General features: G+C 41.7%; 2 protein-coding genes across 11 annotated transcripts in view; both read left to right on the top strand.

The window, feature by feature from the left end:
• zmp:0000000755 (phosphofurin acidic cluster sorting protein 1) overlaps positions 1-2,383 on the top strand; it is a 51,612-nt gene extending 49,229 nt beyond the window's left edge. The window contains exons 22-24 of the mRNA XM_059516891.1: positions 920-1,143; positions 1,286-1,399; positions 2,247-2,383. Coding sequence (XP_059372874.1) covers positions 920-1,143; positions 1,286-1,399; positions 2,247-2,362 — 454 coding nt within the window. The 3' untranslated portion in view covers positions 2,363-2,383. The remainder of the gene's footprint in view (positions 1-919; positions 1,144-1,285; positions 1,400-2,246) is intronic.
• A 4,965-nt stretch (positions 2,384-7,348) lies between these two features.
• LOC132110361 (kinesin light chain 1-like) overlaps positions 7,349-13,613 on the top strand; it is a 26,127-nt gene continuing 19,862 nt past the window's right edge. For all 10 annotated transcript variants that reach the window (XM_059516896.1, XM_059516898.1, XM_059516897.1 and 7 more), the window contains exons 1-4: positions 7,349-7,479; positions 11,151-11,418; positions 12,751-12,981; positions 13,519-13,597. In XM_059516896.1, coding sequence (XP_059372879.1) covers positions 7,400-7,479; positions 11,151-11,418; positions 12,751-12,981; positions 13,519-13,597 — 658 coding nt within the window. In that variant the 5' untranslated portion in view covers positions 7,349-7,399. The remainder of the gene's footprint in view (positions 7,480-11,150; positions 11,419-12,750; positions 12,982-13,518; positions 13,598-13,613) is intronic.

Consider the following 13,613-nt stretch of genomic DNA (forward strand, 5'->3'; position numbering starts at 1 on the left):
AAAAAAAATTTAGGCACAATGATTTTAAATGTGTTGTTTTATCAGTATTTTAAATAACTTCTGAACATAATAATAAAATGTAACTTGTCTGTGATTTATTTTCTGGAGAGTACAGTAAAGATTGGAACTGTTATTGCTTCATTTGACTTACTGTAATGCTATTACTGTATGTTTGACTGGTTTTAACAAATAAGAACTCAAACATTGAAGTGATCAGAGTTAGATTGTGATGTGTGTGTGTGTGTGTGTGTTTTTGCATGCATGCATGTGTGTGTGTGTTTGCGTGCATGTGTGTTTTCATGTTTGTGTTTGCATGTGTGTGTTTTCATGTGTGTGTGTGTGTGTGTTCATGTGTGTGTTTGCATGCATGTGTGTGTGTGTGTGTTCGTGTGTGTGTTCATGTGTGTGTTTGCATGCATGTGTGTGTTTTCATATGTGTGTGTGTGTGTGTGTTTTCATGTGTGTGTTCATGTGTGTGTTTGCATGCATGTGTGTGTGTGTGTGTGTGTTCGTGTGTGTGTTCATGTGTGTGTTTGCATGCATGTGTGTGTGTGTGTGTGTGTTCGTGTGTGTGTTCATGTGTGTGTTTGCATGCATGTGTGTGTTTTCATATGTGTGTGTGCGTTCATGTGTGTGTTTGCATGCATGTGTGTGTGTGTGTGTTCGTGTGTGTGTTCATGTGTGTGTTTGCATGCATGTGTGTGTTTTCATATGTGTGTGTGTGTGTGTGTTTTCATGTGTGTGTTCATGTGTGTGTTTGCATGCATGTGTGTGTGTGTGTGTGTGTTCGTGTGTGTGTTCATGTGTGTGTTTGCATGCATGTGTGTGTGTGTGTGTGTGTTCGTGTGTGTGTTCATGTGTGTGTTTGCATGCATGTGTGTGTTTTCATATGTGTGTGTGCGTTCGTGTGTGTGTGTAGTTCTCCGTGCACAGGTGGAGAGCTGATGGGGCTGCAGGTGGACTACTGGACGTGTCCGAGCGGAGAGAAGAAGCGTGAGGGTGAGAAGCGTGACGTGGGTCTGAAGAACACACTGAAGAGTAACTTCCGCTCGCTGCAGGTCAGTCGTCTGCCCAGCGGAGGAGACCCCAGCGCTCCTCACAGCATGGCCATGACCGTCGTCACCAAAGAGAAGAACAAGAAAGGTGCACAACACACACAGCAGCGGTGTAGAAGGGCAGGGCTTCTCTCAGGTCCTGTAGCTGGCGTTCTCATGGCGTCAGTTTTAATAATAAATCTGCTCGACGGCGCTGCAGATATCAGATCGTCGTCTTTTGTGTCTTGCAGTGATTTTTCTCAGTAAGAAGCTGAAGGAGAAGGATGTGGATTCTAAGAGTCAGGTGATCGACGGCATCAGCCGGCTCATCTGTGCGGCCAAACACCAGCACACCATGCTCCGAGGTGCGTATATCACAATATCCATACATCACAATCATTATTACAATATCAACATCAGTCAAAGTTCATATTTTGGTTTTGGGAGTCCTCAACAACAGACTGACATGCATGCAAGCTCAAAAAACACTTTAATATGCATTCATTTTTACCTTAATTGCTCAACAACTCCTAAAGGATTCGCTCAACAATTGATTTCTCCAATCCTGATTGGATCAGATCTGTAACACCTGATAAACAGGTAATTTTACGCTACAAAAGCGGCATCTAGTGGCAAAAAAAGAAACTGCGTTTTCATTCAGACCGACGTGAAAAGACCAAGTTTGGGGCAATATGCTAATGTTTCATGTTGACGTCAGCATGACTCGACCTGGGATTCGTTTTAAAAACGACTCGTTTCAATGATTCAGAGTTGACTCTTTCTTTTGAAAGACTATAACTTCATATACGGTGCACATTCAGATTTAAAACTTTGAGGATGATTCCATTCACTTAGAACTGTTACACACTGCATGAACGGTCATTTACTAAAATCCATAATAGGGACACTTTAACAACAATGGCAGATAATAATGACAGATCAGTTAATAAATGTATGATTATTATGTAATGATTATTATAAATAACTATATGATTAAATGCGATAATGAATGGTAAATGATTATAAATGAATGAATATGAAACACAAATGCATGGCTGCACACTTGCTTCATGTAGTTTGATGCATTTTAAAGAAGAGGATTCTGGGAAATAAGTTAATTTGTGTAATTTCATTTGAAACATGGGTGAGTCAGACTGAGAGATGAGTCATCTCCAGTGGATTCAGACTGACTTCGGTGTGTTTGTGTTTCAGTGTGCATCGATGGCGTGGAGTGGAACGAGGTCAAGTTCTTCCAGCTGGCCGCACAGTGGCCGACTCACGTCAAGCACTTCCCCGTCGGCGTGTTCGGCTGCAGCAAACCCGTGTGACCTCACGTCCACTGACCAGCGTCCAGCTCTGCGCTCCTGTGATTCTGACTCTATATATAAGCAGAACATGTTTTCTCTGAAGACGGCTGCCCTCATGATGAACTGTACGGTGACGGATGCCAAACGCCAAGCACTTTCTGTTTCTTTATCATTTCTGTGAAATCTTGTGTAGAACGTCGTCAGGTGCATGATGGGACGGATCCGCGTGTGTCGACAGACCGTGTTAAAGCATTTTGCTGTGAATTTAAACTGATTTTTTACCCTAATGTAAACTCTGTTTGTAGTTTTTTGTGATAACACAGTGAATATGAAAGCATAAACTGAACCTGCCTTTCAAAGCACACTGATGATGAGCAGAAACATCGCAGTTATCCCCCGTGTCTTTACTGAGGAAGAACTTCCTGTCACATGACACATACAGATTTAACTAGCACATCGCTGCATTAACGGTTCTATTTCCATCTGATAAATGATCAAATATTTGACAGCCAATCAGCAGAGCTCCAGCATTAAAAGCGTCTTGCGGTTCTTAAATCAATTAAATAAAATATAAAGTCTTGTTTTATGAGAAACTGATCAAAATGAGTTTATGATTAGAACAAGAGCATATATCTGTGAATCAGCTTAATTCAAAGAGAAGCAAGTCTTCATCTATTTGCTCTCGTTTTAATCATAAACTCACTACATTTTTGACCAGTTTCTCATAACACAAGACTTCAGATTTTCAATTTGCATTTGATTTAAGAATCCTTAGATATTGGAAAACAAGACAGAAACACAGAGGAAGATGTTCATTTTTTACAGTGTGTGCCACGGCTATGAATTCATGACTTTCTGCTCTGATTTAAGAGCTTTCAAAGCCTTAAATTGTGAAAAGACCCACAGAAACCCAGTGCATCATGGGAGATTGAGTGTGTGTTATCCGTGTTCCTGTAGTTCAGTCTGAATCACTTTAATACTGTGGATTGTAGTTTTGAATCTGACGTCTAACCCCTGGTCATCTTCAGTGTTCGGGAGCTCTGTAATCCTGACGGGACGAGTGTGTGTGGAATGTGTAACGCTGCTTCTCATGTGTTTCCTGCTTTTATTTGGGATTGTTTAGGTGATGAATGTATCGAGACGGCTAGAGTCTGGTTACTTCAGTGTTTGGACCTTCCACTTCAGATGCCAAAAAACTGATTCCAGTTCACCAAAGCTGCTTCATCAACACCACAGTATTTGCACTGTTACTACAGTAAAAAGAGCTCATGGCTGCTCCGGCTCCAGCACTTTGATTTAAAGAGACAGTTCATCATTCTGTTGTTATCTGCTCGTCCTCGTGTCATTCAAACCCATATGACTGACTGTGGGGAGATATTTAGAGAAATGTCTCAGTGTTTTTTGTCCATACTGTCCTGATGTCTTCTTTTATGTTCACAGAAGAAATGCAGTCACAGCTTTGTGTGATTTGAGTAAATGATGACAGAATGCTGATTTTGGGGTGAACTGTCACCTTATGAACCACTATGAACTCGTTCTCTGTGTATGCAGTCGAGCAGATGCGTTTACATGAAGGATTCTGTGTACGTCTGTTAAACTCTAGTGTGTGTGTGTGTGTGAACAGGTCACGTCTCAGCAGGTATAATCCACTGCGGCTCATATACGGGACGCTGACTGAAGCACCTTTGCACAGAACCTCAATGTTAAATTATGTGACAGACTTTTTAATGTTTCATCTTTGCATGTTTTACATTTGGAGTATGTAATGGCATTTTATAGCGCTGCTTCTTTCCATGCTTGCACATGCAGTTGTGTTTAATAAAGTGTTTTTATGCACTGGGGAGTGAATCTCTGGTTAGTTTGTCACAGCTGTCTGTTTTATAATGTAGGCTCATTCTGAAGCAACTTGATTCAAAACCTAAACCGATACTTCTAATGACACACAAAACAAGTTTTACAGAAATGTATTTGTAGATTAAATGTGCAGTTGGTTTGTAAATGAGTTTTTGTTGCATTTCCACGCTTTGACCAGCAGGTGTCGCCGATTCGAACACTTTAATCAGTGAATCATTTTGAGAAGTTCTTGAGACTTCCAACACACCTGCTGTGGAACAAACCAGAGCAAAATAACAAGGTTTCACGCTTATGAACTATCTTATGTGTTAACCCAGTTTTTTTTCTGTCATTTAACATAGGTTTTATATTTCTTTTAGGAGTTGATTGAACACAGGCCTCGTCGATCTGATCACCTCAAAAAAAAAAAAAAAAAAAAAATCATCGACATGATCTGTGTGGTTAATCACTTTATAATGAGTGTTAGACAGTCCTTCCTCTACATAAGGAAAGTGGTGACTGTTAAAGTAACAGTTCACTCAAAAAAGAGGAAGTGCTCACTCTCGGGTCACCTGAGATTGGAATGAATTTGTTTGCATGTAGCATTAGAAATGTAGCATTGCATCAGTGTCTCATCAATGGATGCTCTGCAGTGAATGGGTGCCGTCAGAATGAGAGTCTGATAAAAACATCACAATCATCACAATCCATCAGTGAACATCTGGAGAAGACAAAAGATGAAACACATCCAGCATTAAGATGTATTTAACTCAAACACATAGAGTCTATAATCCATAATAACACTTCCTCCAGTGAAAAAGTGTTCTCGTCTGAATCAGGAGAGAAATCTGCACAGATCAAGCAGCGTTTAAACAGCTCTAAACTGTCTTCTCCAGATGTTCACTGATGGATTGGAGTGCTGTGGATTATTGTGATGTTTTTATCAGACTCTCATTCTGACGGCACCCATTCACTGCAGAGCATCCATTGATGAGACACTGATGCAGTGCTCAAAAAGTCTATTTTTACCAGAGGTGGGTAGAGTACCAAAAAACTGTACTCAAGTAAAAGTAAAAGTACTTCTAGAAATATTTCCTCAAGTAAAAGTACTAGTCTTGAATAGTTACTTGAGTAAGAGTAAAAGAGTATCGGATAAAAAATCTACTCAAGTAGTTAGTTACTAGTTACTTTGGGTCATATATACTGAGCCTATTTTTATTTAGATAAAATGCATGTAATGTATGTGTGTGTGTATAAATGTATATATTTCATCAGCCTTTACTCTAATTTATGTAATTTATTATAAAACCCTGTCTGTTTACTTAAGTAACAGATATAGGTGTCATGCCATAACATATTTAATACGACTGAATTTATAATAAATGTGAATTTAACATTGAAAGTTAATGTGATATAAATATTGCTACTAATCTTTCATTGTTCAGAAAGAGAGCAAATAACATTTACATTATTAAAGATCATTTTCACTGACAGTCTAAATTTCAATCACTCTCAGAAACTCCCATTAAAATCACTGAAACAGTTAACACTGTGAAATCAATATCTTAATTACAGATTAGTACACACACATCTGCACTTTGTTGTTTCTGACGAGAGAATTCGCCAGAAAGAGGTATTCAGTCAGTGAGCGAGTGAAGGAAGCACCGGGATTTTAGCGATGACTCATCTGAACGCCTCTGATTGGCCAATGCTTTAATAAGCTCAACAGAATCATGTGTGATTGGTTATAAAGCGCAGTGCTGTATAAACACATCTATCTCTGGCTAAGCGCCAGCAAGCGATCACAGATCTGAATTTAGCAGCTGATGATGACTTGCTGAACGTACTTGCACCGGTGTTATTGTATTAAAATTAATAAAATCTTAATCGTCTATTTTTTGTCTTTTGGAAGCTGCATTCAACTTGACTCCCCTCTGTTATAAGCCACACACTACAACAAACTAATGTCACAGTGGTATCGTGTACTGTAATCGAATGTAGCCCAAGTTATTACCTGTTAAACAGTAGACAGCACACGCGGTGTTCATCTAATAAGGATCTCCATCGCAAGCAAATAATAACCTTTGCAGATTTCAATTCAGTGCAGTTCCAGCCACGTTTTCAACGCTGCTGATGTTAAACGTTACAACTCCGAGTGAACCACTTCAGACGCTCAGCGCGTGCGGCAGGGAACTGAACGACTCATTCAAACTGATTCATGAACCAATTCACTCGTTTGCCAATTGGTTTGATCAAGCCTTTGAACAGAATTGACTCAAAAGAATGAATCATTCGCAAATGGGCATCGCTCATTGCCCAGAGAAAAGTAGACGGCGCGTTTGGAATAAACTGAAGCATTTATAACATGTATTGCATTAAGATAAAGTAACGAGAGGAGCGTCGCCCACAGTAACGAAGTAAAAGTACAGATTTTCCCCCAAAAATGTACTCAAGTAAGAGTAAAAGTACCCATCTTTAAATATACTCCGAAAAGTATTCGTTACCCCAAAAAATTACTCAAGTAAATGTAACGAAGTAAATGTAATTTTTACAGGTTTAAAAAAACCTGTTTTTTTTGTTGTTCATTCGGACGTTAAGATAACATTATATTTTATAATTGTGCAAACATTGTAATTTATTTTTTCTTCTAAAAAACTGAAGGAAGCAGCAACTTTTATAAAAAATAAAAATAAAAAAACCGTTCATGAGCGATGTATAATTTATGTTTTTGCTCCCGAGATAATGTTTATTCGTAACCTTAAGAGTATCTTTCCAGACCTTTATCCAAACTGCTGAGAAAGTTCCCCGTAGCTGGGTTATTTCCGCCACAGAAAACTTTATTACATTTAAAACGTATTCGAGACTTATCTCACATTTCTGACAAATTTTCCCTCGCAATTTTGAGAAAAAAAATCTGAATTGTAAAAAAACATTTGGAATAAAAAAAGTGTATTGCTTTTTTTCCGTGGCAGAAATAAGCTTCCATACACAAGAAAGTGGTATAGTCGCTTTCATTTACATTTTATGTATATATGATTACTAAAAGCAACAATAACATGCTTTAAAAAGTTGCTAAATATATATAGTATAAAATAACAATAATAAAGACGAATCAGTGCAGCTGTTGAGGGTGTTTTGTTTTTGTCAGGAATTAAAGCTACGCCCATTTGAGAACACAGGCTGGAGAGTGACGTCATTTCTACCGACGCGTCCGCGCGTGTGCGCATGCGCACCGACACATCCACAGTGGACATCTTGGAATTAAAGGGGCGCCGAGCGAATCCTGACAAAAGCGACGATTCCAGGTGCGAGACCCGAGTTTCTAAAGCGCGCTCATGTGTGTGTGTGTGTGTGTGTGTGTGTGTGTGTAAGAGAGTGAGTGAGTGTTTGTGTGTGTGTGTGTGAGAGAGAGAGAGAGAGAGAGAGAGTGTGTGTGTGTGTGTGTGACTGAGTGTGTGTGTGTGTGTGTGTGTGTGTGTGTGTGTTTGCGTGTGAGTGAGTGAGTGAGTGAGTGAGTGAGTGAGTGTGTGTGTGTGTGTGTGTGTGTGTGTGTGTGTGTGTGTGTGTGTGTGTGTGTGTGTGTTTGCGTGTGTTCCTCACTGTCTTTGCTCCTGTACTCAATTTCAATGTAGGTGTGCTTTATTGGCATGACACTAACTCTACACTTGTATTGCCAAAGCAGTTGGAGCTGGGCTGCTTACAAATAGTGCACATATGTATTTACAGAAAGAAAAAGAATAATAGTAACAATAATATATATAAAAAGTATTAACCATGTAGTGCAAAGTGAATTAGTGTAAGTGAATGTGTAAGTTAGAAATAAAATAAAATGGAATATGGTATTAGGTTTACAGAGGCAAAATATACATCTAAGTAATACAATACAGTAATATGGCATAACATAATCTACATGTGATGGAAACATCAGATCAGGGCAGGTCGAGTGTTTTCTCATATAACATGACAGGCCCTCTTTCTCTGTTCTGAATCTCCTGTCACTGCAGGGTGTCTTTAGATCAAATGTAAGGTTATTTATGAGCTAAAGATGTGTTTCTGAGGATCTGAGAGTGAGTTTGTGAGTGTTGGTGACAGCATGAGATCACAGCGCTCGTTCTTCAGCAGGACAGGAAGCTTAGAGACACAACCCTTGCCCTGATGTTGACACACTGACGGTCAAACCGCTTCACGTCTGCTGGTTCAGCAGAAACAAGTATTGATCAAAATCAGCAGCTCCAGAATCATGTTTTCAGCAGCTTTCATTATAAACCAGAAAAACCTCCCACATGATGTCCCAGTTTGAAACTCATTATCTTGAATATAGGTGATTCAGAGCACTGAATATAACGTCCTCTTGTTACAGAGCTTCCTGTGTGCCTTTACAGTCTCAATGAGCTGTACACACAGTACACACACCATACACACGCTGTACACACGCCGTACACACAGTACACACACCATACACACGCTGTACACACGCTGTACACACGCCGTACACACGCCGTACACACGCTGTACACACGCCGTACACACGCCGTACACACAGTACACACACGCTGTACACACGCTGTACACACGCCGTACACACACCGTACACACACCGTACACACACCGTACACACGCCGTACACACAGTAAACACACCATACACACGCTGTACACACGCCGTACACACACGCTGTACACACGCCGTACACACTGTACACACGCCGTACACACACCGTACACACGCCGTACACACACGCTGTACACACGCCGTACACACAGTACACACACCATACACACGCTGTACACACGCTGTACACACGCTGTACACACGCCGTACACACGCCGTACACACAGTACACACACGCTGTACACACGCCGTACACACTTCGTACACACACCGTACACACACCGTACACACACACCGTACACACGCTGTACACACACCGTACACACGCTGTACACACGCCGTACACACGCTGTACACATGCCGTACACACAGTACACACACCATACACACACTGTACACACGCCGTACACACACCGTACACACAGTACACACACCATACACGCGCCGTACACACGCTGTACACACACAGTACACACACCGTACACACGCAGTACACACGCTGTACACACAGTACACACACGCTGTACACACGCCGTACACACGCTGTACACACAGTACACACACGCTGTACACACGCCGTACACACAGTACACACACCATACACACGCCGTACACACGCTGTACACACACAGTACACACACACCGTACACACGCCGTACACACACCGTACACACACCGTACACACGCTGTACACACAGTACACACACGCTGTACACACGCCGTACACACAGTACACACACCATACACACGCCGTACACACGCTGTACACACACAGTACACACACACCGTACACACACACCGTACACACGCCGTACACACGCCGTACACACACCGTACACACACCGTACACACGCAGTACACACGCTGTACACACGCTGTACACACAGTACACACACGCTGTACACACGCCGTACACACAGTACACACACAGTACACACACCGTACACACACACCGTACACACGCCGTACACACACCGTACACACACCGTACACACGCTGTACACACGCTGTACACACGCTGTACACACAGTACACACACGCTGTACACACGCCGTACACACAGTACACACACAGTACACACACAGTACACACACAGTACACACACCGTACACACACGCCGTACACACGCCGTACACACACCGTACACACGCAGTACACACACCGTACACACAGTAAACACACAGTACACACACCATACACACGCTGTACACACACAGTACACACACAGTACACACAGTACACACGCTGTACACACGCCGTACACACACCGTACACACGCAGTACACACACCGTACACACAGTAAACACACAGTACACACACCATACACACGCTGTACACACACAGTACACACACAGTACACACAGTACACACGCTGTACACACGCCGTACACACAGTACACACACCGTACACACGCTGTACACACGCTGTACACACGCTGTACACACACCGTACACACACCGTACACACACACCGTACACACGCCGTACACACACCGTACACACGCCGTACACACAGTACACACACGCTGTACACACGCCGTACACACAGTACACACACAGTACACACACCATACACACGCTGTACACACACCGTACACACACCGTACACACACGCCGTACACACACGCCGTACACACACCGTACACACGACGTCCACACTACATACACACCGTACACACACTGTACACACACCGTACACACACACCGTACACACACGCTGTACACACACCGTACACACACACCGTACACACAGTACACACACAGTACACACACAGTACACACACCGTACACACACACCGTACACACACGCCGTACACACACCGTACACACGCCGTCCACACTTCATACACACACCGTACACACACCGTACACACACACCGTACACACACGCCGTACACACACCGTACACACGCCGTCCACACTTCATACACACGCCGTACACACACATCAAAGTACACCGATATATATATATATATACTTATATACAACTTCTGATACAGTTACACCCTAGTTATGTTTATATCATATTAAGTGTGTTACTTGATTCTCCATCAATCATGATTAAGAGTCTCAGATCTGATCTTTAGGATCTTATGAGGAGCGTCATCACATAAATATTAGCATCTGCAGCAAATTGTATACAACTGAGCTGTTTTTTCCGTTGTCTGGGATGATGAAATGAATGAGTCAGTCCGCCCGCATGTGTCTCGCCCTCCTCTCCACATCATTTCCTGTCTCTCTCAGCTCAGTAATGATGAGTGAAGTGTGTATCTGAAGCGGTTCGTGTCGGTCAGTCGTTATGGATTGGTTATGATTACTGTGGTGATGAATCTGTCTCCACTAACCTCCTCCTCCTGTTCTCAGGACGCTGGTCTGCTGGATCATGTCCACGATGCTGTCTCCTCGTGATGAGAAGCTGGAGAAGCTGTCGCAGGAGGAGATCATCTCCAACACCAAGCTGGTGATCCAGGGTCTGGAGGCGCTGAAGAACGAGCACAACTCCATCCTGCACAGCCTCCTGGAGACCATCAAGTGCCTGAAGAAGGACGAGGAGGCCAGCGTGGTTCACGAGAAGTCCAGTCTGCTCAGGAGATCTGTGGAGATGATCGAGCTGGGGCTGGGCGAAGCTCAGGTGAGACGCCGGGGTCAGGGGTCACCAGACTCCATCCGCTTAGTTCATGATCCTCAGTGCTCTTTCTCTTTATAATCTTTCATCAGAACTTAACATTTCTGAAACCACCTTCTTTAGTCCAGTTGTGGTTCTCCTCCCACTTCTTTCTCAGTAGAGCACAACACAACAGGTTCTGGAAGTAATGATAACTTATAAGCCTTTAAAAACAGAACTTCTGTGAGACACAAGGTAGTTAATCGATGGAAAATACTATTGTGAAAACCACCAGTAAGCTTTATTTTTTACTTTTTAAATAATCACATTCAAGAGCAGAATTCCCAGTGACAAACTACATTACCCATAATACCCAGAGAAATCTCCACCAATCAGAGGATCGAAAACTAGCAAATTGTGAGCTCTTTAGCTCCGCCCACTCCATCCACTGCATGTGCATGTTTACTTATATATATATATAAATACACACACATACGTGTATACATTTAAGAAATATATGTAATATTTATTTATATATAATATAAATTATATAAACACATGTATTATGTAAACTCGATTTTACTTAGGAAGTAATTATTCACGATTGATCAATATTACAGCCCTACTCTGAAGTAGCGGTCGACCGATATGTCTTTCAGGGCCGAGACGATTATTACAGATCGAGTAGACTGATAATCAGTATTGTGAACCGATATATGTCTGGTGTAAAAATTAAAATTAATGACAAAATTAGGTTTAACAAGGGTTTTGACCAAAACTTTCTTTAATGCTTTTAAATTATTTTATCAGCAAATCGGTTTGGGAATAACTATAATAAAAAGCTTAATATCGGTGCCGATAATCGGTCAACCCTTACTCTGAACCAACCAACCAACAAACATCTGTATATAATCAACGTCTTTAAATAAAAAAAAATAATAATAATTTCTCCATCCTTTTTTTTTCTTTTATGTAATTTGCAAAGCCTCGTGGGATTGTAGTTCTTCAAAGCCGTAATAGTCTTGTCTCTTTTTCTGATTTTCAAATACTTTTTTGGTTCAAATCAAATCAAAGTTTATAATGTTGTGATTCTCCTCGTCACTGGTTGGTTTGTTTCCTGGGTTATAATGCTTTAACTAAGACTCTTTATAAATCTTTATGGGAACCACAGCTGCTGATTGCACACTATTTTCACTCTCTGTCCCAGAAACCGATTATGAAACCGATTATGAAACCGATAATGAAAGTCAGTAAATGCTAATTCATGTTGACTCCAGAGATGGAGCGGGTGTGTGTCACAGTGAGTTCCTCCCAGACGAGTGAGCATGTGACCGTGTGTGTGTGTGTGTGTGTGTGCAGGTGATGATGGCTCTGTCCAATCATCTGAACGCGGTGGAGTCGGAGAAGCAGAAGCTGCGTGCTCAGGTGAGGCGTCTCTGTCAGGAGAACCAGTGGCTGCGAGACGAGCTGGCAAACACACAGCAGAAGCTGCAGAAGAGCAAGCAGAGCGTGGCACAGCTGGAGGAGGAGAAGAAACACCTGGAATTCATGAACCAGCTCAAGAAGTACGACGAGGACGTGTCTCCTTCGGTGAGATCACACCTGTGAAGAACATGATCACTGCAATCCTCTGACAAACACACTTACACACACACTCACTGGAGCTAGTGCTGACAGTGATGAGCTGAACATGGTTAAGTTGAGTAGCTCTCATTAAAATGCAGAACCTTTGAGAACAGAGAAGCACTTCCTGTTCCAGATAATAGTGTGAGAGAAAAGACATTTTAAGCATTTTCGCATTTAATAGACATTAGTTAAGGAATAATTAAAAGCAGTTTGTTTTCTGTAGCACTTCACACTAAGGTCTCATTTGTTAACATTTTATAACTATTTATGAACTGGTAATTCTACAGGACTAATCTTAATGTTAATTTCAACAAAAAGTTGTATTTGTTAGCATTAATTAATGAACTACAAACTAGCAGGCAAAAAGATTAACAATTACATTTTATTATTAAATAACACTAATGAAGATTAATAAATGATGTAAAAATATATTGCACAGTTCTAGCTAGTACTAGCATTAACAGGGATGAATAAATGCAGTGAAATGTGCTGTGTGTCCAGGAGGAGAAAAACGGTGAGCCGCCCAAGGACTCTCTGGATGATCTTTTTCCTAACGATGAGGAGGAACACACTCAAGGAAGTAAGTGAACATCACT

This window comes from Carassius carassius, chromosome 30 (genome assembly GCF_963082965.1).
Source record: "Carassius carassius chromosome 30, fCarCar2.1, whole genome shotgun sequence".
Classification (NCBI taxonomy): domain Eukaryota; kingdom Metazoa; phylum Chordata; class Actinopteri; order Cypriniformes; family Cyprinidae; genus Carassius; species Carassius carassius.